Source organism: Spermophilus citellus (assembly GCF_964194105.1).
Source record: "Spermophilus citellus genome assembly, chromosome: 14".
Taxonomy (NCBI): Eukaryota; Metazoa; Chordata; class Mammalia; order Rodentia; family Sciuridae; genus Spermophilus; species Spermophilus citellus.
In genome coordinates, this window is record NC_138194.1 from 2791391 (window position 1) to 2818217 (window position 26827).

Genomic DNA, 26827 nt, shown 5'->3' on the forward strand with positions numbered 1-26827 from the left:
ACACGTGTGAGGCACTGGGTTCAATTCTCAGCACCACATAAAAATAAATGAATACATAAAGATATCGTGTCCATCTACAACTAAAAAAATTTTTTAAAAAGTAAAATCAGTTCATGATGGTCAATTTTAGCTAAACTGTTAAATAATAACTAGTTTTGAAAAATGTTAACACTGATATAAAAATCTGCTATAAGTTTATTTCCTGATTTTCTATAAGATAAAAGGAACACTCCTCATAAAAGAAAATAACTTAATTCAACACTGTCCAACACCTAATGATTAATAAATAACTAACCATAATTCTTCATTCAACTATTAAACACCACAAATTCACAGTTTTCTTTGTTTAGCTTTTTTCAAATTACATGGTTTTAAATGACTTGTTCTATGTTACAAAACTGACAGCCCTTCAGTCAAGGATGCAATCCTCTATTTTTAGAACTACACCTGAAACAGCGGGGAATAATATACTTCCTGTTTGTGACTATTATAACACAGGAGGTTTGGAGAATTAGGATAATGAGCCTTTGACCATCAATATAGTTACTTCATCTGCTCTGACAGAACTACTTGTCAAAGGGATTCAATTTTTTGAAAACTGAGAAATTAAAATATAATAAGAAGAACAATACAAGTATTGTTGCTAACATTCAAATAAACAGTTTATTTTCATTACTAAAATGAATTACATAAATTTTAGATAATCTGAAATTATACTGCCTAGTGACAATAAGAGATAATAAAATCCTAGATCCGGGCACTTTCAACCTAGGCCTCGATTATCTTTCTACTATTACCCTCCAGAAAGACACTTCCAAAGCCTACTGCTTTCTAAGTAAATTATTTTTTGCTCCCTATACATTTTCAACATTTCAGCCTGGGTCTTTATGCCCACTCCACACCCCGCAAAGAATATCCTGCCTACCTCTATTTGTTATGAATACATAAACAATTATCTTGATTACCAAATAGGTATTGAATAGCTATTATGTTCCATATGTTATACCAATTTATGGGTAAACAAAATATAAATACCACTTTATTCCAATTTATAGATCTATCTCAAATATTACCTCCCTGCTGATGTCTACCCTGAATCTTTTCCTCATAAAGCAGACCTAGTCAAAACAATCATAACACTTGTTACCTGCACTTATTTTTTATTTTGTGGTAACTTGTGTACATGCCACACCTCTCCATGGGTTCAGTGAAGAAAGGGGACATCTTAAGGTTCATCATATATCTTTTGCAAGGGTTACTACAGAAAAGATATTCTGTAAACACTTGCATAATCTTTAAATTACCTTAGTTGAAAAGCATGCCGTTCTCATAATTTTAATTTGTACATTTCCTATTTTTCAAAGAGGAGTCTCTGGAGTCAGATAACTGAGCTTTGAAATCTGGCTCTATCAATACATCACTTCTGCACCTGGATTATTTCCTTCACCTTGCGTTGTCTTGGTACCATCATTTGTAAAATGTAAATGATAAAGGTACCCTTATCTCATAGGGTTGTAGTGATGATTCAATGCATTAATATGTGTAAGAGGCTTTGAATACTGCCTGTTATAGAGTAAGTACTTAATAAGTGCTAGTTAATGCTTTTGTTATCCAAACAATATTCTTGCCTTGGTAATTTCTCAACTTTCTGTAGAATCTTCTATGTTTATAAAATATGCTGTATTATATGTATTCTGCATCTTCATTATTCACAGATTCTGTATTTGCCTACTTGCTCAAATTTATTTGAAACCCACAAATCCATACCAATGGTGCTTTCATAGACATTTGTAGACACGCACAGAGTGATGGCAAGAAATTTGAGTTACTGTAAAATGATGTTCAGCTATATTCAAATGATATGATCACACTATATGGTCACACTGCCTTGTTTCAACTCTCATAGAGAAAAAAAGAGGACAGAGATGGCAAGGATCAGAATGCAGTGTAGTGCAAGGAGCTCAAAATCTCAACTCTGGCACCTGTTAATGGGGCAGCTTCAGGCAAATCACATCTAAACTTCAACTTCTCAAAAAAAACAAACAAAAAAAAAATAGAATCTACTAGCATGAATTGTTTTTAAGATTAAAGATTACAACATGGCGGCGGGCGCGGAGACATCAAGTCTCTGACCTCTTCAGCTGCGTGGGCATAGGGAGTCCTAAACCGTCTAAATGCTGTTTGCTCAGGATCACTAGGCAATGCTGAGCTGATGTGGATCTGGGGCGAACAGTCTGGGCCTCTCAGAACACACACTGAGCCTGGATCGCCTGTGTCTCACAGACAAACAACTGTGACTCAGCACTAAACGGTCCCGCTGAAACAACTGGTCGGCCCTTCTGAACCTGCGGAGGTTAATACCAACTGAGCCTTCATAGGCAGTGGCCACAGGATTGAGACGGGGCTTGGGAGAGCCAGTCAGGACCCACCCGTTGCATTGGTCACCCGGCAAAGGGAACGAACAGTCGCCATTTGCATGGGATACCACCATGGCAGAGAACTGACGTCACCAGAATGCCGTGGAGGAGATAACTCCATTGAAACCGGCGGCTACAGGTGTGTAACCCCCAGCCCACCCTCTCCACACAGTGGGGAAACCTTAAGTTTTCTATAGGTTTAATGCAATGCCAATCAAAATCCCAATGACATTTCTTGTAGAAATAGATAAAACAATCATGAAATTCATATGGAAAAATAAAAGACCCAGAATAGCAAAAGCAACTCTAAGCAGGAAGTGTGAATCAGGTGGCATAGCGATACCAGATTTCAAACTATACTACAGAGCAATAGTAACAAAAACAGCACGGTACTGGTACCAAAACAGGCGGGTGGACCAATGGTACAGAATAGAGGACACAGAGACTAATCCACAAAGTTACAACTATCTTATATATTTGATAAAGGGGCTAAAAGCATGCAATGGAGGAAGGATAGCATCTTCAACAAATGGTGCTGGGAAAACTGGAAATCCATATGCAACAAAATGAAACTGAATCCCCTTCTCTCACCATGCACAAAAGTTAACTCAAAATGGATCAAGGAGTTTCATATCAAATCAGAGACTCTGCGTATGATAGAAGAAAAAGTTGGCTCCGATCTACATATTGTGGGGTCGGGCTCAAAATTCCTTAATAGGACGCCCATAGCATAAGAGTTAATAACAAGAATCAACAAATGGGACTTACTTAAACTAAAAAGTTTTTTTCTCAGCAAGAGAAACAATAAGAGAGGTAAATAGGGAGCCTACATCTTGGGAACAAATTTTTACTCCTCACACTTCAGATAGAGCCCTAATATCCAGAGTATACAAAGAACTCAAAAAATTAAACAGTAAGATAACAAATAACTCAATCAACAAATGGGCCAAGGACCTGAACTTCTCAGAGGAGTACATACAATCAATCAACAAGTACATGAAAAAATGCTCACCATCGCTAGCAGTCAGAGAAATGCAAATCAAAACCACCCTAAGATACCATCTCACTCCAGTAAGATTGGCAGCCATTATGAAGTCAAACAACAACAAGTGCTGGCGAGGATGTGGGGAAAGGGTACACTTGTACATTGCTGGTGGGACTGCAAATTGGTGTGGCCAATTTGGAAAGCAGTATGGAGATTCCTGGGAAAGCTGGGAATGGAACCACCATTTGGCCCAGCTATTGCCCTTCTCGGACTATTCCCTGAAGACCTTAAAAGAGCACACTACAGGGATACTGCCACATAGATGTTCATAGTAGCACAATTCACAATAGCAAGACTGTGGAACCAACCCAGATGCCCTTCAATAGATGAATAGATAAAAAAAAATGTGGCATTTATACACAATGGAGTATTACTCAGCACTAAAAAATGACAAAATCATGGAATTTGCAGGGAAATGGATGGCATTAGAGCAGATTATACTAAGTGAAGCTAGCCAATCCCTAAAAAACAAATGCCAACTGTCTTTTTTGATATAATGAGAGCAACTAAGAACAGAGCAGGGAGGAAGAGCAGGAGGAAAAGATTAACATTAAACAGAGACATGAGGTGGGAGGGAAAGGGAGAGAAAAGGGAAATTGCATGGAAATGGAAGGAGACCCTCATTGTTGTACAAAATTACATATAAGAGGTTGTGAGGGGAATGGGAAAAAAAACAAGGAGAGAAATGAATTACAGTAGATGGGGTAGAGAGAGAAGATGTGAGGGGAGGGGAGCGGGGATAGTAGAGGATAGGAAAGGTAGCAGAATACAACAGTTACTAATATGGCACCTGGATTATTATGTAAAAATGTGGATGTGTAACTGATGTGATTCTGCAATCTGTATACGGGGTTAAAATGGGAGTTCATAACCCACTTGAATCTAATGTATGAAATGATATGTCAAGAGCTTTGTAATGTTTTGAACAACCAATAAAAAAAATAATTGAAAAAAAAAGATTAAAGATTACAATCCATGTGATACATTTCCTACCAGGAGCTCTTATTGACTAAATCATTTCCCCAAACTGGAATATAACTCAAGTGAATAAAAAGGATCAACCACATTTTTTTGTAGTTTAAATTTACAAAATTTCTTTTTCAGAATTTTATAATCATGGCTAAAATAAGAAGAAATACATTTAGTTGGGGGAAAAAAGGATAGAAATCCTAGTTATAAAAATAGATTCTCCTGACTTCAGTTTAACATAGGCAGATCACTTTTAAGGAGCAGAGTAATGAGTAGTATCATATTTAAAACTATTACTACGAAATTCTCAATGCTTTTGAAATATATTATTTTATGTACTCAAAGAGTTTGTCTCAATTATGAAATTTTGTGGTGCATATGCATAAAAAAAGATAAACACCTCCATTAAAAACTTTAAAGTTAATTACAAAGCTGCTACAAGTAGGTTGACTTCCTTAAGATACACATACCATTTCATATACTTTAATTTTCTCTTGTAAGAAATTAATTTGCATTTTGAAGTCTTCCTCCTTTTTTTGATAATCTTCTAATAGATGGTCTTGTTCTTCAAGCTGTTGTTTGGCTTGCAGTAAATCTGCAGCTGTGTTACTGTGAGTGCGGTTTCGTAGAGTTTCACTAGCCTGTAACTTAAAAATAGAAACCTCAAAATATGCTCACTTCATAGGCTTACAATCTCAGTCAACATGTTTCCATGCTGTCAACATGCTGATAGGTAATGTGCACTTTGGGTAATGAGCCAAAGAATTTACCTTTCACATTATAAAGCTGAGAAAATAGGAGAAATAAGACAGGCAGACAGGCAGAGAAAAGTGCGGACTGAAAGTTCTTCCTGGATTCCTGATGACTTTTCAAACTCTAGTTCCAATTTCTCTCAGAGTTCTGATTGTATTTCTGCCCTTAAGTTCTATAAACAAGCCTGTATTCTTACCTTAAATTCCTCCCTTTTGTTTAATGCAATTAGATTATAGTTCCAACTAAAGATTAATGGAATATATCCAGTTGTCAGTCTAGTTATAATTGAGAACCTAATTAACATAAAACCATACCAGGGTTGGAAAAAGTAGGGTGTAACTGCAGGTTAATTTCTGCAAAAATACACCTGATAAGACTTTGTAGAATTTTTAAATAGAGACAGGGAAAAGTACAAAGAAAATAACAGCAAGAAACTACCCAAGAAGTATAAATTAAATTCTTGATTAACATAACACTTATTCACTTGTTTTTCCAGTACGAATAAACAAATGGCTTTATAACAGATTTGTTCTAGAAAGTTAAAAAATTTAAAAATTCGTTATAAAAATCGAGTAAGTCTTGTTCTACTTGTAATTCTTACTTGTTGGAATTGAATCTGCAATTTTTGACTTTGCTCCGTCAACGCTAAAAATTCTCTCACCGTTTCATCCCTTTCCCTTCTTGCCTGTTGTATATTGGCGGTGAGCTGTGTGATAATAGCATCTCTTTGTTTAACTGCTGCTTCAAATTCTTGTAACTAAAGGAAATCAGAGAAAAGAATTACATTCTAGGCTTATATTTTACATAAAACTGATTATCATTATTACAAGCAACTTTTTAAAAAATATGAGATTCAAAGCACATTAGTGGAATTCTTACAATTTATATGCTATCTCCCACATTTGAAAGCTATGAGCTTTAAGAAATTTGTTTTACTTCCAAATCAATCTCAAAGAAATTAATGTGCACATGCAAAAAATTTTCACTTGTTCTGGCTTTTCTATATATCTAATTCTAGAAGCAAAGGCCTTTATATTGGGGAGCTCCCCCAATCTGTTACCAGGCAACACCACAAACTTGTTTTTGGAGAGGATGAAACTGAAATCTATTCTATCATCCTCATTAATGTCCCATTTTCATCTTGAGTTCATAACTGATTACTTAATACAAGAGATGTCACTCTAACTGCAGAGAATATTTACAGGGACTTGCTGATATTCTTAATGGGTTTAAGTCATCATTTTTTAAAAAAATGTGATTTATACCACAATTTTCTTTCAGGCTCATTAGAAAAACATCTATCCTGAAATCACTAAAGTTATTTTACTCTATCTTATTAAGTTAAATAAACAAAGTAACATACATGTTACCCCTATTAGTTGAATTCTAGTTGTAAAATGGGATTCTTAATACTATGCGCAAGAACCCCATTTTTCTCATGAATGAGATAATCTTAAGTTAACACCTGTAATTCTCATTAAATACATAAACTATCATTAAAATTTCCTGGAGGGCTGGGAATGTGGCTCAAGTGGTAGTGCCTCGCCTAGCATGCGTGAGGCACTGGGTTCGATTCTCAGCACCACATAAATGTAAAATAAAGATATTGTGTCTACCTAAAAAAAAAAACTAAAAAATAAATATTTTTTAAAAAATTTCCTTTTTTGTTTTTGTGAGTAGCAAACAAAGGCCACAGAAGGTAAATGTACCTGATGCAATCCTTCAGTCCCATAGGTGGCTCTCATTTCTTCCAGTTCTCTGTTCAGTTCTTCGGGCTCATGTTCAGGTTTCCCAACTAATTCGTTTTCTATCAACTCTAGGCGAGTCTCACTATAGTGTGTGCCTTGTTCAGAATAAGAATCAACGACACCAAATTCTTCTTCCTAAATCAACCCAATATTTTTAATAATTCAGTACTAGCAACATTCCTGAGAGAGGAATTTGAATATTGAATTCCATAGCAAAATCCACTTTAAAACATCACTCTTCACTTTCAAGTTCACTTCTATAGCAATCTGGTTTGCTTTTAATGTGATATTACCTTAAAAGCACCTAAACAGCATATCTGCAAATTTTGTTCCAATTCCATGTTATAATGAAAATGAGGTAACTTTGTTTTGTTAAGCAGTAAAGAAGATCTAGTAACTTTTAGAAATCACATACAGAAAGAATTACATACAGGAGAAAGCTTGGTTAGTAAGTCAAATGGTTTTAAATAATAAAAAACATTAGTATCATGAGTAGTTTTATATACTGTACCATTAATAAATTGGTAGGCTTTTCTGTTTTCACCACATTACAGCAATCATTTACCTGTATAAAAAAATTTCCTGCTATATTATGATAGACCAAATTTTATTTACCTAACAATAATATTTCTACTAACTGTATCTTTTACATCTAGGGAAAATGCCTTAATAGCAAAACAAATATGGTGATTATATTTAACTGAAGTATCTAAGAGGCATATCAAATGTCAATCATTCCTCAAACATCTAAGTTCTTACAATGCAAAAGACACTTTCATTTAAGTAACTGAAGTTCTAAGTGCAGTTCCTATTTAGTCTTCAGAAAGATAACTAAAAGCTTCAAGTTACTAGATCTTCTTTTACAAAATGCTTCCTTAAAATTAGCTAAATATATTTTTAAAATTAAGCCCTATTTATTTTCAAATAAAACCATTTACTGGTATAAATTTAATTAAAGGCTAGTAAGCAAACCAAGGGAAATAAAGAGGTAAAGAACACTCCCCTAAGAACTTTCCTCTGGGGATAGTACTACTGCTAGTCACGCCATCCAGACAGATGAGGGGGTTTTCTTTAACATATCACCACTTGTCTGTAGCACAGATATGTTGTAGTAAGAGAAAGGAGGATGATAGAGTACAAAAACCAACTTCATTCCTGCCCACATTCCTGCCCATATCTTAAGCCTTCACAATTCTATGTTAATAGAACCCAGGAGAATGAAATTGTTAACACTGAAATATGTAGGACAGACTAGTCAGAATGTCTAGAGTTAGGATTAAGTCTATATGAGCCATGACACTTTAAAAAGTACAAATCCTAGGACTGAAGATGTAGCCCAGTTGTAGAGCATCTGCCTAGTATGGGCAAGGCCCAATACCCACAACTGCCAAATAAAAGGGGGAGAGGGTCCTAACTAAGAGACTTTTTAAAAATCAGTTTGATTGCTCTACTTTTATTCTAAGAATAATCTCTGAGAAATAAAGCTAAAGGGAAGGCAAAAAACCAACTTTTGTTAACACATTATTGCAATTGGTGAAAAACCACAAGAATGTAGGAATACTAATTCTAGATATAAAGTCACTTGTGATAATTTTCAAATTATAATACTTCTAAATTTCAATTAGTTTTTCATGACTCAGAAATGACACATTCTGATTTTAGTACACACTAAAATTTCTATTTTGAAGTAACAGTGTAATAAAATGAATATTTGTAAATATCCATCAAAGATCATGTCAAATATCATGTTATCAGTATTACATAAATTATTTATCCAGTATAATAATTATATCTAATACCTCTATAGCAAATATTCAGTTAGTTCTCCTCTAATTCAGTTTAAACATATTTATAATGCCCCACAATGAGTTGGTTAGGATCTATCTCCAAGTACTTTCTGGTCATCATGTTGCCCATTGTAGAGTTGTCTTGAAGTGCCTGGACTGTTATGATCTGCTCTGAGTTCGCTGTTCAGCCCTGAGTACTAGTCACAATGCAGCAGGTTGAAGACAGCCTACTGGAGGATTGTCACAACCTTCATAACTAAGATTCTCAACTTCTTATCTAAGATTTCTTTCATAAGTTTGCAGAAGAGTTCTCAAACTTCACCTCACTCCCCTCCATTTCATTCTTCTCATCCTCATCTTTAGTTACTTGCAGGCCTTCCCACCAAATTCCCCAAGCTACAGCATGCAATACTCACCAATACACAACCTGAAAGCCCTGTTTCTCCACTCCACAAAAGCAAAGTTGCTATCTGATCTTTGCTCTCTTCAGTGATGAGACCCGAGTCTCCTTCAGGCAACAGACATTTTTGACAGAAAAGTGATCTCACCTCCAGACTGGGAGGTATGATAGTCAAGCAGCTCAGAAAGGCATCAGTAGTTATTGGGAGTCCTCAGAGCTTCCAGGTTTTAGAGAGTTTTAGAGAATGCCTCTGACATTTTTTTTCCTGTATTTTTCTTTATTTTGTGCCAGCTCAGAAAAAAGCTCAAGGCAAATTTTAACAATGTCTTTGTGAATGACTTTCAAGATTTTGCTCTGCTGGAGCATTTTCTTGGGAGATGTCCAAAGGCAGGTCCTCAGAGTCAACCACACCATGGATAAAGTTGAGATAATTCTGGTTTGCAAGTACAAGGCTAGCCTGAGCAACTTAGCAAGTCAGTTTCAGATAAAAACAGCTGGGAATGTAGCTCAGTGGTAGAGCATCCCTGGGTTTAATCCCCAGTAACAAACATACACCCACACCAAAACAACAAAAATAAAAACTGTAATATGTTAATTTAAGAACATAGTTTTTCGAGCTGGGATTGTGGCTCAGTGGTAGAGCTCTCGCCTAGCATGGGCGGGACCTGGGTTTGATTCTCAGCACCACATTAAAAAAAAATAAAATAAAACAAAGGCATCGTGTTGTGTCCATCTACAAAAAAGATTCATATTCATTCTCTCTCTCTCTCTTAAAAAAAAGAACCTAGTTTTTCTATTAGAAGCCTACAATAAATTCAGACTTATGAAATATACAAAGTTGCATAAACCTTCAGAGTAAATAATAATTTTCCATGTACTCTAAATTTGGGAGCAAAGAAATGACAATCATATCTAAAAAGAATAAGATAACAAAGTGATACTTATTGCAAACATATAAAGAAGGCAGGTATTTCTTAAGAGACCAATGCCTATTTTACAGTTTATCACCTAAAATAAAAATCATCATTGTCAGGCATGGTGATGCACACCGTGCATCAGGAGGATCACAAGTTCAAAGATAGATTCTCACTAAGTTGCCCAGGCTATCTTAAAATAAAACTGAAAAAGGGCTGGGAATGTAGCTTGGTGACAAAGTGCTTTCCTAGCATGTACAAGGCCCTGAGTTCAATGCCCACTAACACACACGTACACACATGCACACATACACAACACTACAGCAACATTAATTCCAATAAACACATTTTATTGTATTCAAACATTTGTAAAAAGCATTACTATAAAAATCATACTAAATTATAAAACTTTTACTGTGCTAAATGGCTATCTTAAAATGGTCATGGGTCCTAGAAATGCAGACTCACTTTCCTGAAAACCAAAATAGGGCTGCTATATAATTAAGGATTAAGCAATTCAAACAGTTAAGACTTTAGCTAACCACTGGAAAAAGATACAGCAGTAAAATATAATTTTCAGTTTTTCAATCCATTTATATTATATTATGTTAAGTTATATTAAATATATACAGAAGCATATAAATTTATAAGAAATAAAGTACCAACAATCAATAATTTCAAAAAAATATCAATTTTATCTATGACATTTTTAATTGGGATATGTTAGTCTTACCTCCGAAGTGTAATCATCTGCTATGGTTGAAATCTCACTTTCCAGCTAAAACAAAAGAAAAACATGATTACAATTATGACATTTTTCCCCTGCTAAATATCATACTTTACAAAAAAAAAAAAATCCTGCTTTACTAAGACATTGCTGTTAGTAACAATGATAGAAAATTCACAAAAATACTATTAAAAAACTAGTAAAAATTATCCAAATCCTTAAAAATTTCATTTCATTATGAATTACAATGACTTATAATAATGCATATAAAATTTATCACAAGGCATTGTTATAAATACAAAAGTACGAAGAACTTTTACATATATAGTAGATGTCATCTGTAAGCCAAAAGCATCAAAGACACCATTCCTCTAATTTATGTAACTCTTTTAAATAAAACTAAATCCTTAACATGCCATCAGAAAAATTCAAGTTCTTTAAAAGAATTATCAGTTCTTGATGCTAAAAAGTCAATGACTTTGTCAAGCTTCCCTCAGGTGGATGCTAATGACTTTTCACTGCCACTACTTTCTAGTTAGAGGTAGAATGTTTTAAAATCTGGATGAATACTTACATCAACAGAAAAAACTTGTTCATGTTTAAGCGTTTCTTCATTGTTCAGAGTTCTCATTATTGTGGATTCAGGCATCACGGCTGATCCAACACCCTGAGAACTATTTATGAACATCTCCTCACTCTTTGATTGATCAATATTCAAGCCATGAACATCATTTTTATTGCTTGAGGTTTTCTTCTTTTTTGGCTTCTTATGAGGGTTTGGTCCATCCAATCGAGCTCTTCTTTCTCGAAACTCGGCAAGCTACAGGAAAAAGTATCATTAACATCAATGATAATTTTTCTTTGGGATCACTTTCTTTAAAAGATCAAACTATCACCAAATTAAAATGATGATAATAATATAGATGACTTCACAGTTTCAGAATAACTATTGGATTGAATATTCGGGTTGTAAAGTTTGTAACACTAGGTACTTGTGAATGAACTTATTAAATATTGAGGGGTAAAAAATGAACATGTCAAGTCTAAAGAAGAGGAAATTAGCTGAGTTAGGGGAATAACTATTCTATAACTAGAATAGGGGAATAGAGGGACTCTCTTTCACAGTATAATCTCTGGATTTAAGATTATATGAAAATACACACAAAAACAAGGAGCTCCAAACACACTTGTTCTGTTCTACTACTTTATACAAAAGATATCGTCTATAATTATCTTTTATACAAAAAAGATAATTAGCCTATTAGCTATACAAATGCTCACTGCAGCCATATTTATAGTGGGAAAAACTTACAAGTAACTTAAAATTTTAAACAGCAGTGTTTTATCATTTGTCTGTCATCATCAGAATTTGTACCAAACCCTAGTCATCGATACGTTATCATTTACTTAATGTATTTTAAACAGTGTATTTTCTTTAAATTGAAAGTTAATATCACTTGTTATTTCTTTTAAGAGATAAATTTAAAATAAAAGAAATGATAAATCTATTATTGAAATTTTAGTTAGAGGTTGCTGAAGGCTATGAAAAAAAATGGACAAAATAAAAGACTGTTAAAGACAGACAAGCATCAAACAGATTTTCGTTATCATAAGCAGAAAGAAAACTGAAAACGGTAAAAACTTTCTTATAATACTATCCAAAGTTTTTTAAGACCTAAAATATTTTCTTACCACCTAAAATCAGAAGTACACATTATATACCAGGTAACACTAGACTAATTATGGTGAACTTATATTAAAAATACCAATGCAAGCAATTGCTATTAAAGACTTTGTGATATAATAGCAGGTATAAAGTAGTATTGTAGCATATCTATTTCTTTTCATGAAAGGAAAATTATACTTCATTTTTAAAAAGATAAGGCAAGTCTCAGGCTCATAGCTTTCAATGATTATATCCAGTATGAATTTAAATATCATTATATTCATAGGCATAGATAAATTCTGGAAAACTACAACCTTAACAACTTTTGTTTACATTTGGAGTTCAGATTACAGGTATTTTTCCTATTGCTCACTTACATTTTATTTATTTATTTATTCTTATGAATTTTTTTTGATGGACACAATACCTTTATTTTATTTATTTTTATGTAGTACTGAGGATCAAACCCACAGCCTTGTACGTGCTAGGCAAAGGATCTATTGCTGAGCTATTACTGTATTTTTTTAAATAGAGTTAAGTTTTCTGATTTTTATATAAAGCAACTACTGACAAAGACTTCTTAAATTTAATTTGAGCTCCTGAATCACTCTTAAGAGGAGAAAAAAGAAGACCACATGTAAGTTCCTTTCTGCCTTAAAAAGAGGAAATATATGCTTAGAATTACCATAAGTATTAACCAGACCAATTACAAAGACAGCAAATAAATTTCTTATTATCTAAAGTATTAAAGCAATCTTGCTAATGTTACTATCAAAATATGTGGCAAATATATTATTTATAAATAACATTTTATACTTAAATTTCTGCTGTAGATGAAGAAAAGCATATAAACATGTCCTATTCCCTTAATGAAGATATTTAATTCATAAGTCAAAAATAGCTCATGATTATACTTACAAAGTATAAAAATATTTCACATTTAACATTTTTCCCAGTTATTTAGTAACTACCCAGTGCGTTGAGGAACAGGTGCAAGACCAGTTGCCTCTATTTGCACATTATTAAGCCGCTGGAATGTACTTGAAATACTTGAAGCATAGCAGATCATTCTTAAAAATAAACTAACTAGAATATTGGCAAATACTTTATCTATAAATAGAATCAAAAATCCAGGAGCATTATTTTAAAACATCCCTTAGAGAGAATGCAATGCCAAAAAATAAATACTAATAATGAGATTTCTAATATACTCAATTTCAGAAACTTCTTGAAATATCATGTTTCTGCATTAGAATATATTTAGTCAGCAAAATTTATCAAGGCAAAGATGAAGATTTTGCTTAAAATTCCAAGTGTCAGATTATATCAATAATTTATATCTAATATTTATTCAAGTGTCAAATATATAACAAAGGAAAAAATTATTAACTTTGCATTATAGAAAGAATGACTTAGGTCTGGGGATGTGGCTCAGTGGTAGAGTGCTTGCCTAGCATGCACACAGGGCCCAGGTTAAACCGTCAGCACAAAATGAAAGATAAATAAATAAATAATGGAAAGTTTGATTTAAACAACAACAACAACAACAACAAAAACCCTCCAAAATAAGAATATCTGTTACTAAATGCAAAAAGTAGCACACAGATATGGAATAAAAAGTAGAAGTAGTTCCATTATAGTATTTAGAATGAATCACTTCTACAGACATAATTAAAAAGATAATGTTCTAGGCTTATATTACTCATTATATGAGTTATATTATTTTTTCAGAAAAATTAACCAGAAGGTAAACCCCATGAGGGCAAGGACTTTTTTTCCTCCCTACTTCTATATATTAAAAGCCTAGAGCAATATTAAATAAATGTATGTTGAATTTTTTATCTATTTTTTTAAAAGAGAGAGAGACAGAGAGAGAGAGAGAGAGAATATTTTAATATTTATTTTTTAGTTATCGGCAGACACAACATCTTTGTTTGTATGTGGTGTTCAGGATCGAACCCGGGCTGCACGCATGCCAGGCAAGCACGCTACGGCTTGAGCCACATCCCCAGCCCCTATGTTGATTTTTTTAAAAGGAAAAGGGACAGGAGGGAGGGGAGGAAACCCAGACCCAAAGAATAGCCTGGCGCGCCTTCAGGCTGGGGAGATCTAAAGATAGTGGACTTATATCCCTTTGAGTTTTCTGTTCTCCCAGTTCAACATCCCAGTTCCGTTACCAGCTCTTCATCCTGCTCCTGATCTCTAATGTACCCTGTTCGCCAAGCCCCTCTTCAATTATTATACCCGGGCACGAGGCTCAGACACGGAGTGAGACATTCACCTCCTCTTCTCCTGACACTGTGCTTCATGAAATGCAACCAAAGGTGATAAGAACATGGTTGGCGACTGACACCATGATTCTAAGGGAGAGGCTCTGGACTAGCAGTCAGGACCCGTGGGTTCCAGTTCTCCCTGCAGTATCTTTATTTGGGGTCTGATCTCACCCACGACCAGGCCAGCTGTTTGGGTAACTGGGTCTCTTGGGATTTGTATCCCATCAAATCACTCTCAGCATGCTCTCACTCCTGCTCCCTTCTCCCTGGAGACGAGTGTATTTCCCTGCCCCTCCGACTCTGGCCTTGGCCATGTGACTTGCTGTGGACGTGAGCCAATGTGACACAAACAGAGGCTTGAGTTGTGCTGGCCTAATTGGACTTGTCCTTTATCATTTCTGTGATTTTCTATGAGAAGAATTCCTCAGGGGAGCTGCCATCTCTTCAGCCTGGACCTCAGAATGCACACACATGGCACGCACTTGAGCTTGGCCTGGAGTCAGACTCATCCAACCCTCAGCCCGGAGAATTTCCCTGGCTGACCGGCAGCCTGGAGAGCAGTAAGGGAAAATGTTTGTTATGGTCAAACTTCCCTGATGTCTGGGGCTGTTTGTTACACAGCATTAATGTGGCAGTGGATGACTGATACAGGTTTGTTTGTTTTTTTTTTAAATTGCTCTGTGAATGCCGGCTGGGCTGGTAGCCCTGCCACATTATCTGCAAACCTCATTTGCATCTGCTATACAGGAAACTCAGTCCAGGCTTGGATGAGGGCCAAGCTCTTCTTAAGGCAGAGACAAATCTGCTTCTCCTGCCTGGGTCTTGGAGTCTGAGGTAAAATGGGCCTGCTTTATTGAACAGAGTGACATGAGATGTGTTGGGAATGCAATGGATGCCTTGCCTCCATGTGGGCCACATTTTGGACTTCTCCTGAATTATTTATTTAGGGTACCAGAGATTGAACTCAGGATGTGGCCCTCAACCCCAGAGCCACATCCCCAGCCCTATTTTGTATTTTATATAGACAGGGTTTCCCTGAGTTGCTTAGCACCTTGCTTTTGCTGAAGCTGGGTTTTGGACAGTTATCTCTAGGCATCCATACAGAGGGTGAAAAAGAAAATGTCCCCAGTTACAAAATCCCCATCTTCCTGCAGAGGTCTCTTGGGTGCCTTCCTCCAACCACAGAGTGACAGGCAGCCAGAGAGGGAAGCTCTCAAGGGTCCTAGGGTCCCTTCCATCCCTGTGACCTGCTTGCCAGCGCCCAGGGCATCCATGCAATCAGGCAGTTGTAGCCTAGTGCTGTGTGCTCTGAGGGGACGCTCGCCCCTGTCCGCGTGGGTCCATTCCCATCCCTCTAATTCCTTCCCTGCGCCAGCTCGAGCACTGCTTAGGTGAAAGCCTTACATAACCAGTGCTTTGAAGTCAGCAGGAGCTCAGCTGGGCTGGTAAGACATCCAGAAGCGATTATGCTGTCAGGAGAGAGGGTATTAATTTACTCCGTCTGAGATGGGAAAGACCCGCTTGCAGAACGATTTTGAAACAGGACTAAAATGAGCCTTCTGATTTTTGCAATGTCACCTAGGGTATTTGCTTTCTTCTGCTGATAAGAGACAGAAAGGAAAAGAAAAAAAAAATCCCTAGCTGTTGGATGGGAATGCAGAGGGACTGGGGGGTAGCTGGTATTGGTCACTCGTGTGCACATTTGGAAGAAGCAACTGCCCAGGGACCCAGACTGGTGACAAGACAGCCTCGTCCAGATTCAGTTCTAATAGCCTGGAAGGAATTGGCCATCCGTGGTAGTGAGGAATAGGGGTACCAGGGCCAGGAAAGCCATATTCTATCACTAGCTATGGGAACACAAGCAAGTGACTTAAATTCCATGGGCCCCTGTCTCCTTGTGGGTACAAGTGACAAATGGGTGTCTTATAGCATGAAAGCCAGCACGAGACCAGGCCCACAGGATACAGGGAGAATGAGGAAACTTGCTGGTGTCCTCTTGCTCCTGATGGCCTGGCTAGAGGGGATAGTCAGTGACCACGGGATTCCCAGTGTCCAGAGAATGAATTTGGGACCCTCGACCACAGAGCCACATCCCCAGCCCTATTTTGTATTTTATATAGAGTCAGGGTCTCACTGAGTTGCTTAGGGCCTTGCTTTTGCTGAGGCTGGCTTTGAACTCACCATCCTCCTGCCTCAGCCTCCCAAGCCGCTAGGATTATAAGGTCCCGTGCTGAGTGCCAGCACCTCTCTGAGACAACCCAAGGGGGTCATCGTCAGCCTGGGCTGGGAGCCTGCTTGTGCTGCAGTCCCTAGCTGAGGGCCTGTCCCTTGCTGCCCGTGGTTCCCACTCCATACTGTGGTTGACAAACTGCCTCATCTCTCAACCCCGAGACCCATCTCCTCTGTGACAGCCTGGAGCACAGCGAGGGTCTTACAGAAACCTGGCCCAACCGCCCACCTCTCCGGCATCCCTCCTTCCAGCCATACTCAACTGCTCCTCAGCCCAAGGGCCCCAGAAACGATGGCACTTGTGGCCTAGTGTGCCGTTAGCATGTTGGATCTGTCTACTTAAAAAAAAAAATAATTCCTCTGTGCCTCAGTTTCCCCAAATGACAAACTCAGTAGACTGGGTCACTACTGTCGGTCTCCTGTGCTGCCCATTCCACTGCCTCATGCCCTGCGGACACACAGATGTCACGGCAGACCCTGCAGACTTAACAAACGGGTTCATGAAGTGAGCACAAAGGTGGCTTCCTGAGAGCCCTGGGAGGGACAGCAGAGAGGGCCTGGTCAGAGCCCAGACTCCACCACCTCCACCTGGGGACCACCTCCCGGAGCCCTGATTTCCCTTTCTCAGAGACAGGGAGAATGGGGGAGGGGATGGACCATCCACAAAAGGTCTTTCAAGTGGCGATTCCACGGGAGCCAGGTCGAGGTTCTGTGGTCATCAGGTCGAGGTTCTGTAGTCATCAGTTCCCGGCCCAGGGGAACACGCCCCTCCCACATGCCCTCACCTACACTGAACGGGGATTCGTTTTTGGGGTTACTGCTCATGATCTAGTTGAGAAAAACAATCTTGTTTTTATAAGAGTCTGTTGCTTATTTTTCTTTTCTGATTTATTTACTCTGCTGTGCTGGGGATGGAACCCAGGGACTCATGTAGGCTGGACATGCACTCCACCACCACGCTGCACACCCAGCCCTAATAGGACTTCTCTCTCTCCCTCCCTCTCTCTCTCTTTCATTGTACGGGGGACTGAACCCAGGGGTGCTCTATCACTGAGCCACGTCATCCAGCCCTTGTTAATTTTTATTTTGACGCAGGGTCTTGCTAAATTGCCCATTATCCTGCCCTGTGCACTCTCCTGCCTCAGTAGCTAGGATCACAGGCATGTGCCCCTCCCCTGTGCCTCGCTATAGTTTATTTTTCTTTTGTATTTTAGTGTTTTTCATATTGACACATTCATCACCTTAACATAGCATGGATCTAACCCCACATATTATATATTACTACGCCCTTTAGTTTTGAGGATGATTTTCATATTTTATTTAGAGATAAAAAATACAGGGGCTGTGGTTGGTGGTAGAGTGCTTGCCTAGCATGCATGAGGCACTGGGTTCGATTCTCAACATCGCATATAAATAAAAAGAATAAAATAAATGTCCATCAACATCTAAATAAAATACAACATGTAGATATTTGTACTAACTTGTGTTTTTTTTTTAAAATTAAAGTCAATAGGTACTCACAGTAATAGAAAAAAAAAGAAAAATGTCTTAATGGTATAGGAGGGGGGAACATCTTCCGCCCTCTGACTTCCCAGGCCCAGTCTCTAGGCTATTTTGAACAGTTTTAAAAAATTTCTTTGTAGAAAATTTGTTAGTCTAACATTTAACAATCTAAATTTTTTAAAAAAATATTTATTTTTTAGTTGTAGTTGGGCACAATATCTTTATTTTATTTATTTACTTTTATGTGGTGCTGAGGATCGAACCCAGGGCCTTGCATGTGCTAGGCAAGTGCTCTACCACTGAGCCACAACCCCAGCCCCAAAAATCTAGATTTCTGCTGGGTGTGGTGATGCACACCTATAATCCCAGCAACTCAGGAGGCTGAGTCAGGAGGATTGTAAGTTCAAGGCCAGCCTCAGCAACTTAGTGAGACCTGTCTCAAAATAAAAAATACAAAGGGCTGGGGGATGGGGCTCAGTGGTTAAGCACCCCTGGGTTCAATCCCCAGTACCAAAAGAGAAAAAAAATTGTAGATTTTTACATGAGCCAATGTCACTCTCTTCCTTTGTGATTTCTTTTTTTCTAATGATTTTTACATGTTTTCCCATTCTGAAATTAAGTATTTTATTATTCCTTATTTGAGGATAGTTCCCTTTCAAAATTTAACTCTTTAGTCAATTGTATTATGTGACTATATGGGATGAGTTTTGAGGATCTAACTTATTTCCCCCAAATATTCATCTCAGAATCACTTGTGCCAGCCCCTTTCCTTTCTCCACCAACATGTGACAGGGAACAGCTTTCCTGTCATTATTCCACAGTCTTATCTCTGGTGATCTGGGGGGTCTTAGAAAGAGACCCTCTACCATCCACCTGTAAGTACTCCCCTAACCTGTGCAGGGCTCTGAGTCCAGAGGTGCAGAGACCTCAACCAACAGATAATCACCGTACAGATTTCACTTGCCCCCATGCTGCTGGGAAACTCTGGGCACGTGCAGGTCTCAGCCCTGCTGTGGGGCTCCCCTTGTCACCTGGGTGTGGCCATCTATAGGAGGTCAGGGAGGGAGGCCGGTCAGGCCAAGGGGCAAGGCGGGGCAGCAGCCACTCCAGGTGGGACAGAATAGAACCCTACAGTCAAGTAAGACAGGGAAGGAAGATGATTTCTGAATAGATGGTGGAAGGATAAGCCCTTGTATGCTGGAACACCTGGGTCACCTGTTGATGTTGCCACTAGTGAGCTGCGTGACCTTGGGCAAGTTCCTTGCCGGCTCTGGGCTAAATTTGTGTCTCCATGTGAGGTGACACCGACAGAGGCTAGAGAGAGATTCTGGGGGGCAGATTCACCTTGCCGCAGACTCTGATTGCTCTAGTAGCCCTACCTCCTCTGGTGGCCCCCTCTTTGACCCTTGGGCAGGAGGAGGTCAGCAAACAGCCTATATGTTCCCTCCTGGGCCCTGCAAGGCAGGCAGCTGAAGGGACTGGTGTGATGCTGCAGAAGGGTCCCCGTGAGCAGGGAGGAGGGCAGGCGGGGCCCGGGGTTGCTCACCTGTAGCAGTTGTTGTTGTAATTGTTATAGCTTCCCAGAGCAGTCAGGCAGCCCAGGCAGATGGCGTAGGAGAAGAAGATCTGTGTCCCAGCATTGACCCACACCTGCAGGAAGGACAAAGAAGTGGGCTGAGAGGTGAGGTCAGGTGTGTGTGTGTGTGTGTGTGTGTGTGTGTGTGTGGTGGGGGGGGTGTCTTATTTTCTGATATCCCTCATCCACCATAAAATCGTCCACAAAGGGATCATCAAACTGCCTAATCTTCTCAGGACCACCTTTTAAAAAGTCCTAGTTTCGTGGACTTCCTGATGAAATATATACGACGCTCTAAGTGAATTCCAGAATCTTCCAGAGGTTATGGATAAAAGCTCACAGTGTGGAATGAATTTGGATGTTGAGGACTTTGGTTTCAGCTGTGTGCCCTTGGAAAAGTGACTTAAGCTCTCTGAGGCACAGTGTCCTTACCTGCAAAGTGGAGAAAAAACTTGTCTGTCATTCAAGCAAGGAGTACCACCCCTCTGTGGGGGTGCATGCTTGCTCCTAAGGTAAGTCATGTGTAAGCCAAATAAACGCTGTCATTTCCTCGTGGTTAAGAGGACCACAGGAACACAGTCAGGAGACTCTTCAAGGCTTGCATTTGGACAGCCTCCCTGAGCACAGAGGAGGCAGGGAAGCGGTCATCAGGGGCTCTCTTGGAGCTCGGCTCCCAGAATTTACCTAGGAAAATCTACAGCTAGAGCCCAAATGCAGCTGATGAGACTCATGTTTGGACATTATGTACCCTCTAGAGAATGGCATTTGGCACTTATTAGGCACTTATGATGTGCCAGGCATCTTGCTGAACCTTGACACATGACCACATGAATATTCACAGTATCAGTGTGCAGGAGGGACTATTAGCTCCCTTTTACAGCCTAAGAAGATTGAGGAACAGAGAAGGTAAGTAACATGCCCAAGATCACACAGCTGGGAAGGGGTGGATGCAAATCCATGGAGGCCCATCTTTAGAGATGCATGCTTAACTGGTCTCAGAATTTCAGATTTTTTTTCTTTAGCACTGCTGGGGATTGAACCCAGGGCCTCACACATGCTGGGTAGGCTTTCTACCACTGAGGAATCAGTCTCAGAAGCCCCCTGGTGTAACCTCTCTCTCAACACAGGACTCTGTTCTTAGTACTTCTGATAGAAGATTCTCTGATTGCCGTCAATGACAGGAAGGGCACCATCTCTAGACACAGATAATTTCTTCTTTAGAGAGTCAGACTGTTAGCTCATGTTTTAAAATAAGAAGGATTCCTTTCCAACTGCTGGGGCCACTGGACCACATCTTTCTCTTCTGCCTGGCAGTACTTTAGAGGTCTGAAGAAATCGTGGCTCTCTACTGAACCCCCAACATAAAACATCATTAATCTGAATTAAATGCTACAGGTTTATAAACTAAAAGGGCAAAACTGGAAATGCAATGGGATTATGCCATATATGCTTTTAAGTTACTTAAATTTACCTACACACATATTTTTAAAAGTCTTATTTAAAAAAAAATTAATAGTCATTCTATTCAGTGAGCATGCACCCCAGGTCCAGTACTCACTGGAAAGAAAATGTGAACGGCAACATTTTTCTGACCACTCATAGGTAAATAAATCCCAACATTTAGGTGGTCAGTCAAGTGACATAACGGGATTATAAGAGCCTTCAAGGAATAAACTGAAGAGCTACTAGGGAGCCATGAAAAAATGGAATTCCAAAGAATTACAAGAAATAACAGAAACCATCTACAGAACTGTACAGTTATGTACATCATATAATATGGGTGCCTTAAGGATTCTACAGGTGATTTCAAGAATACCTTTGACTCAGTCTCACACTGTTAGCTGACTTGTGACCTTGACTCAGCCTTGCCAACTGCAGAGAGCAGCACAGAACTGCATACACACAACAGAAAACCCTCTCACAGAAAGGGTAAGAACAGGGGATCCAAGCCTGCTCTGTAGTCACTCCTACCAGAGACTTTCAGAAGTGCATGTGAAATTTGTTGTTATGAGATGGTGACAGCCATCTTGGCTGGAGCATCTCAGCTGTAAGTCCAGTAAAGCTTCACTTTGTTAAAGGAATGGGTATCTAATTATATATTTCAATTTTTCAAATAAAGCAGACTTCGAGGGAGCCTAGGAAGTTACCTGTAAACGAGCTATGGTCCTACCAAAACAAGTCTCCGTAATTTCAACTAAGACCCTAGATTGGCAGTTTATCTGACCTGCAGAGCAAAACATCCCTTTTTGAATCTGGTAAGGGTTATGCATTGCCTTACTAGAAAAACACACATATGTACATACACCCCAAATTTTGCACTCCATGAGGCTTATTTGTTAAGAACTGACAGGTCCCAGCCTAGGATGAAAACCCTGCCTCAAAGGTCCAGAGCAGTCTCACCTGCCCAACAATGTGTGGATCATATACTGCCCTGAGTAAAGACAAAATCTGGGCACATATACCTACCATGTGCTTTTAGTTATTCATAAACTATATATGTACTATTTACTAATATCAAACACTTTGAAAGTTACTAATACAAATACTAGGTCTAACGTTTTCTTCCCATGGTTCAGTGGCTGATCTTAAGAAACTTGGAAACCAACAGAACCTGCTATGTGGTCATTCGACCACCCTGGACTTGGCCTGCCCTATACTGTGACAGCAGTATGAGAGTGGAGAGGTGAGGTCATGGAAAGCCCACAGTAGGAATGGGTAGTGTGCTAGAAGAGGAGGGTGGGCTTTGACTAAGACCACCTCAATGGACTTGACCTGGCATCCGAGAGAATCAGGGCCCAGGCCTAACAGGGATGTCCAGGGAAAAGACAGCCTTTAGCAGTAGGTGTGGTTCCCAGGATCATTCAGGTTGACCTCACGAAGACACACCCAGGAGCCTGCTGCCATAGAGTACTGGGAATCCAGACAGAATACTAGCTCCTAGGGACTAGTCTAAAATAACTGCTGTTTCCACTGCAACTTTTCTTAAAAAACTGAACTGATACTGACAAAGATTACTGTGGACAACACACATAGCTCTTTAATTCTGAAACTTGAAGCAAAAAAAAAAAAAAAAACTGAAGTAATCACTTAAGATACTGGCATTGAGGCTTCTATAACAGCAATAATTAAAATTATTTTCAAATTAAAAAGCGCCAATACTTAACACAATGCAGCCACACTCAGACAAAGCTTTGATTTATTAACACTTATCATATGAACATACAGTGCTTCAAAACCTGTATTTCTGGAGAAAGGCAAAAGGGTATTTGGACAGCAAATTTTAAAACACTACATGCCTAAATACACCCATTCAGAAGTTCCCTTTGTTAAAAGGTAAGTAAGAAGCTTAGTCAAGCCGCACCTGGGCAGAAGGTCACATCACCTGCATCATATTCTTTGCTGAGAATAAAATACTCTTCATAAAAAGTTGCATGACAACTCCCCACCCCCACCCCCAGGATTCAATCAAAAATGTTTTAGGTGTAATTCTTTGAATAACAATCTTTTTCTACTCATACTTTAAAAGAACTAATGTACAGAATAAAACCTCATTTTAAGAAAGAGATGGCTACTCCACCCACAAGGTGAGTCAGACAACTCCTGCTGTTGTTAGCCCAGCTGAGTGGACTTGGCCTTTAGCAAGCACACTCGTGTTCTGCAGGAGGTGGTAGGAGAGCACTCAGCAGCTTGGCACACAAAGGACAGCGAAGGGACTTTGTCAATGAATTACACACGTGGCCTGTTGTACAAATGGCTGATGCAAATATCCATGACTTAGATGTAAGGCTGCCCAAAAGCACACAGTCATCTCATTATAAAAAACAAACTCATACATTAAATTCTATTGAAATATTAGGATGAACATATTTTCTCTTTCTGGAAATGGTTAAATCACTATTCTGACTAGGTTTACAAATTCCCTTCTCTAAACCAAACTTTTAAAATAATTTTAGCTAAGATGGTATCAAAAACCAAACATGACTCAAGAGTATGAAATAATAAAGTCTACATCACTTTAAACATCATGACTTCCAGGATAATGTACTTAGGCTCACTGTCAACTATTTTATTTGCTAGAAAAATCAAGGTATTCACAGACTAAGGAAGGTTCCAATGTGGGGCTGGAAAGGTAGATGACACTGCTAGATCAAAGATTTTAACTTGTGACACATTTTACTGTGAAAGTATATTTTTGTTAAATGACATCAACTGGAAATATAATTACTGGCTTCAGATGCCAGCCTAGATGGAGTAAAGGGAATTAGATTTTCCATCCTATTTAAATATGCCCTGGCAGCCATAACCAATATCCACACAGACTTCAATATCCACTGGACAAAATATACAAAATGATGGTTTCAAGATCCTGGACACCAGGCAATGAGGGACAGAGACTGCTGGGAGATGAGACGTAAGGTGGACCCCTATGTGGCACCATTCACAGCCTGAGGTAGGCTTCAGGCTGCAGTGTATAAAGAAGGAGTCAGGCTCAGCCACCTCCCCGAGATGAAGAGACATAGCTTAGAGCATGCAGATGGCTCTGTGTCCAGAGAGCTGCACACAGGAGCCCAGGACTGCAGGCATGTGAGGGAACTCCCAGCCTAGAAATGGCACAGTTGATAAGATAACCTTAACAGTCCTTTAATTTCAAAAGCTAGGAAAAAAATGATTGACTCTACAAGTAGAGATATGAAAGATATAAAATAGTCTCAAATTTACCTTCTTCAAAGGACAATTACAATGGAAAATATGAAAAGTATAGTAGCAGATGGGATTAATGGCAGATTAGACAATGCAGAAAAAGAAATTAGCAAATTTGAAGATAAAGTAATAGAAACTCAAGAGCAAAAGAAGACCAAATAGTGAACAGAGCATCAGAGAACTGTTTGTTATTTCACTCCTGATGACTGATGTGCCTGTGATCAGAGTCCCTGAAAGACAGGGAAGAGAAGAAAAATTATTTGAAGTAATAATAAATGAAAATCTTCCAAATTTAATGAATACTGCACACCAACAGATCAAAAAGCACAATGAACTCAAAGAAAAGAAGTCCAAGGAAAATTACACCAAAGCACATAGCAACCAATCTGTTTAAAAGAATAAAAAAATAAATAAATAAAGCTGCCAAAAGAACTCACGTAAAAAAGAGCAAAAATTCTGGTTGCAAAGTATTTGTTGTTAAAGATAATGCAAAGACAATGAAGTAATTGTTTTTAGTACTGAGAGAAAAAAAGTAACATAAAATTTCATATTCAGCAAAAATACCTTGAAACACAAGGCAAAATAAAGAACTTTCACTTACAAACAGCTGAATATTCATTACCCAGAGACTTACACTGCAAAGAATGTTAAAAAAAGTATTTGAGGTAGAAGAAAAGCAACCTCAGAAGGAAATCTGACTCTACAGAAAGACCTGAAAAGCAGCAGAAATGATCACCATGTGGATAAATATATTTTAAAAAACTTCTTTAAACACTGTTAAACTTTTTTAAAAGGTCATTGTTTTAGGACGGGGTAGATGTAGTTCAGTGGAAGAGTGCTTGCCTAGCATGCATAAGGTCCTAGATTTGAACACCAGCACTAAAGGAAAAAACAAATCATCATTTAAAGCAAAAGCAAAGACCACATATTGTGAGGTTTACAGCATGTGTAAAAGTAAAATGTCTGATGACAACAGCTCGAGAATGACATCAGAAGCATGGTATAGTGGAAGACTGCACCTTGCCCACCTATAAAAACACAACCAGACAGAGACCCACAAAGGAGACCAGCTCTGGAAGAGCCGGGCGCAGCCATGGAGGAACAACCTCAGGGTGAGGCAAAGAGCCAAGCAAACAGAGAAGTGCAGGAAGAAGTTTCACTTTATTGCACCTTAGCACCAGAAGAACAGGACAAGCCAATGGCCTCCCCAGCTGCACTGTCACACACACAGATCACTGGCAGTCCAACACAGCTGTGCAGAAGCCACTGATCCCCATCAAGTGGCATGTGCCACCATGGTCACCAGAAGCCCCCAACAGATTCTGCCACTAAAGAAACTGACAGCTGGTGCAACCACGGCTTACATCCTGCAGCTTCTGGCACTGAGAGTCTCAAGATTTTTGCCTCTGTAGATGGAGCTGCCCTAAGCCATCACCATCATACTGAGTCCAGAACTGCTGCTCCAACAACTGCTGCTCCAGGTGCTCTGGTCATAAGACCTAGAACAGCCGGTATACGAGCCTCACACGGCTCTCCTAGAGCCCAGTGTTTTGTTTGCCAGAGGCCAGCTTCAGCCCCAAACACTGGCCTTGAATGCTGTGTGTGCCCCCACTGACAACTGGCCCAGCCCCTGCCTACCCATGCATACTTGCTGCTGGACCCAGGGGCACCTGGAGGACATCAACAGCCCTGGCAGCCATAACCAATATCCACACAGACTTCACCACTGAAACCCCACAACTGCCTGAGCCACCACACCACTGACCCCATCCCCTAGAGCCAAAGCCCCTGCAAATCCCACACTTGACATATGCATGCCATTATGCCTGCGCCTCGTGCAACAGCACACTCCCACACATTGCCTAGGTAGTGACCCCGTGTCCCCCACAGCTGGGAGCTTTCCTTACTCAAGACCATCCGTGAAGTCTAGAAGTTGATTATTGCCTCAACTGCCCAGATGTCAACACAAGGATACAAGAAAATGGGAAATCAGGAATACAATGAACTTCCAGTAAAAAAATAAATTTAAAAAAAATCCACATCCACACATTGCCTACCTAACAAAGAATCCAAAACAGTACTCTAAAAGAAATTCATGAGCTACCCAAGAACACACATA

At 39.0% G+C, this 26827-nt stretch overlaps 1 protein-coding gene and 1 pseudogene across 2 annotated transcripts in view; both read right to left on the reverse strand.

Moving 5' to 3' along the window:
• Positions 1-4136: 4136 nt before the first annotated feature.
• Positions 4137-17753, reverse strand: LOC308633197 (A-kinase anchor protein 9-like; the record flags this gene model as incomplete). The annotated part of the gene is made up of 8 exons (XM_081265737.1): positions 4137-5072; positions 5846-5941; positions 6894-7067; positions 7444-7497; positions 10767-10811; positions 11335-11580; positions 15182-15249; positions 17714-17753. 8 exons carry the CDS (start codon positions 17751-17753, stop codon positions 4887-4889), a joined length of 909 nt encoding a protein of 302 aa, XP_081121863.1. The 3' UTR covers positions 4137-4886.
• Positions 17754-19976: 2223 nt separating this feature from the next.
• Positions 19977-26827, reverse strand: part of LOC308633198 (limb region 1 protein homolog) — a 44004-nt pseudogene continuing 37153 nt past the window's right edge. The window contains exon 8 of the transcript XR_014024325.1: positions 19977-20081. The product of XR_014024325.1 is annotated as a limb region 1 protein homolog (transcript). The remainder of the gene's footprint in view (positions 20082-26827) is intronic.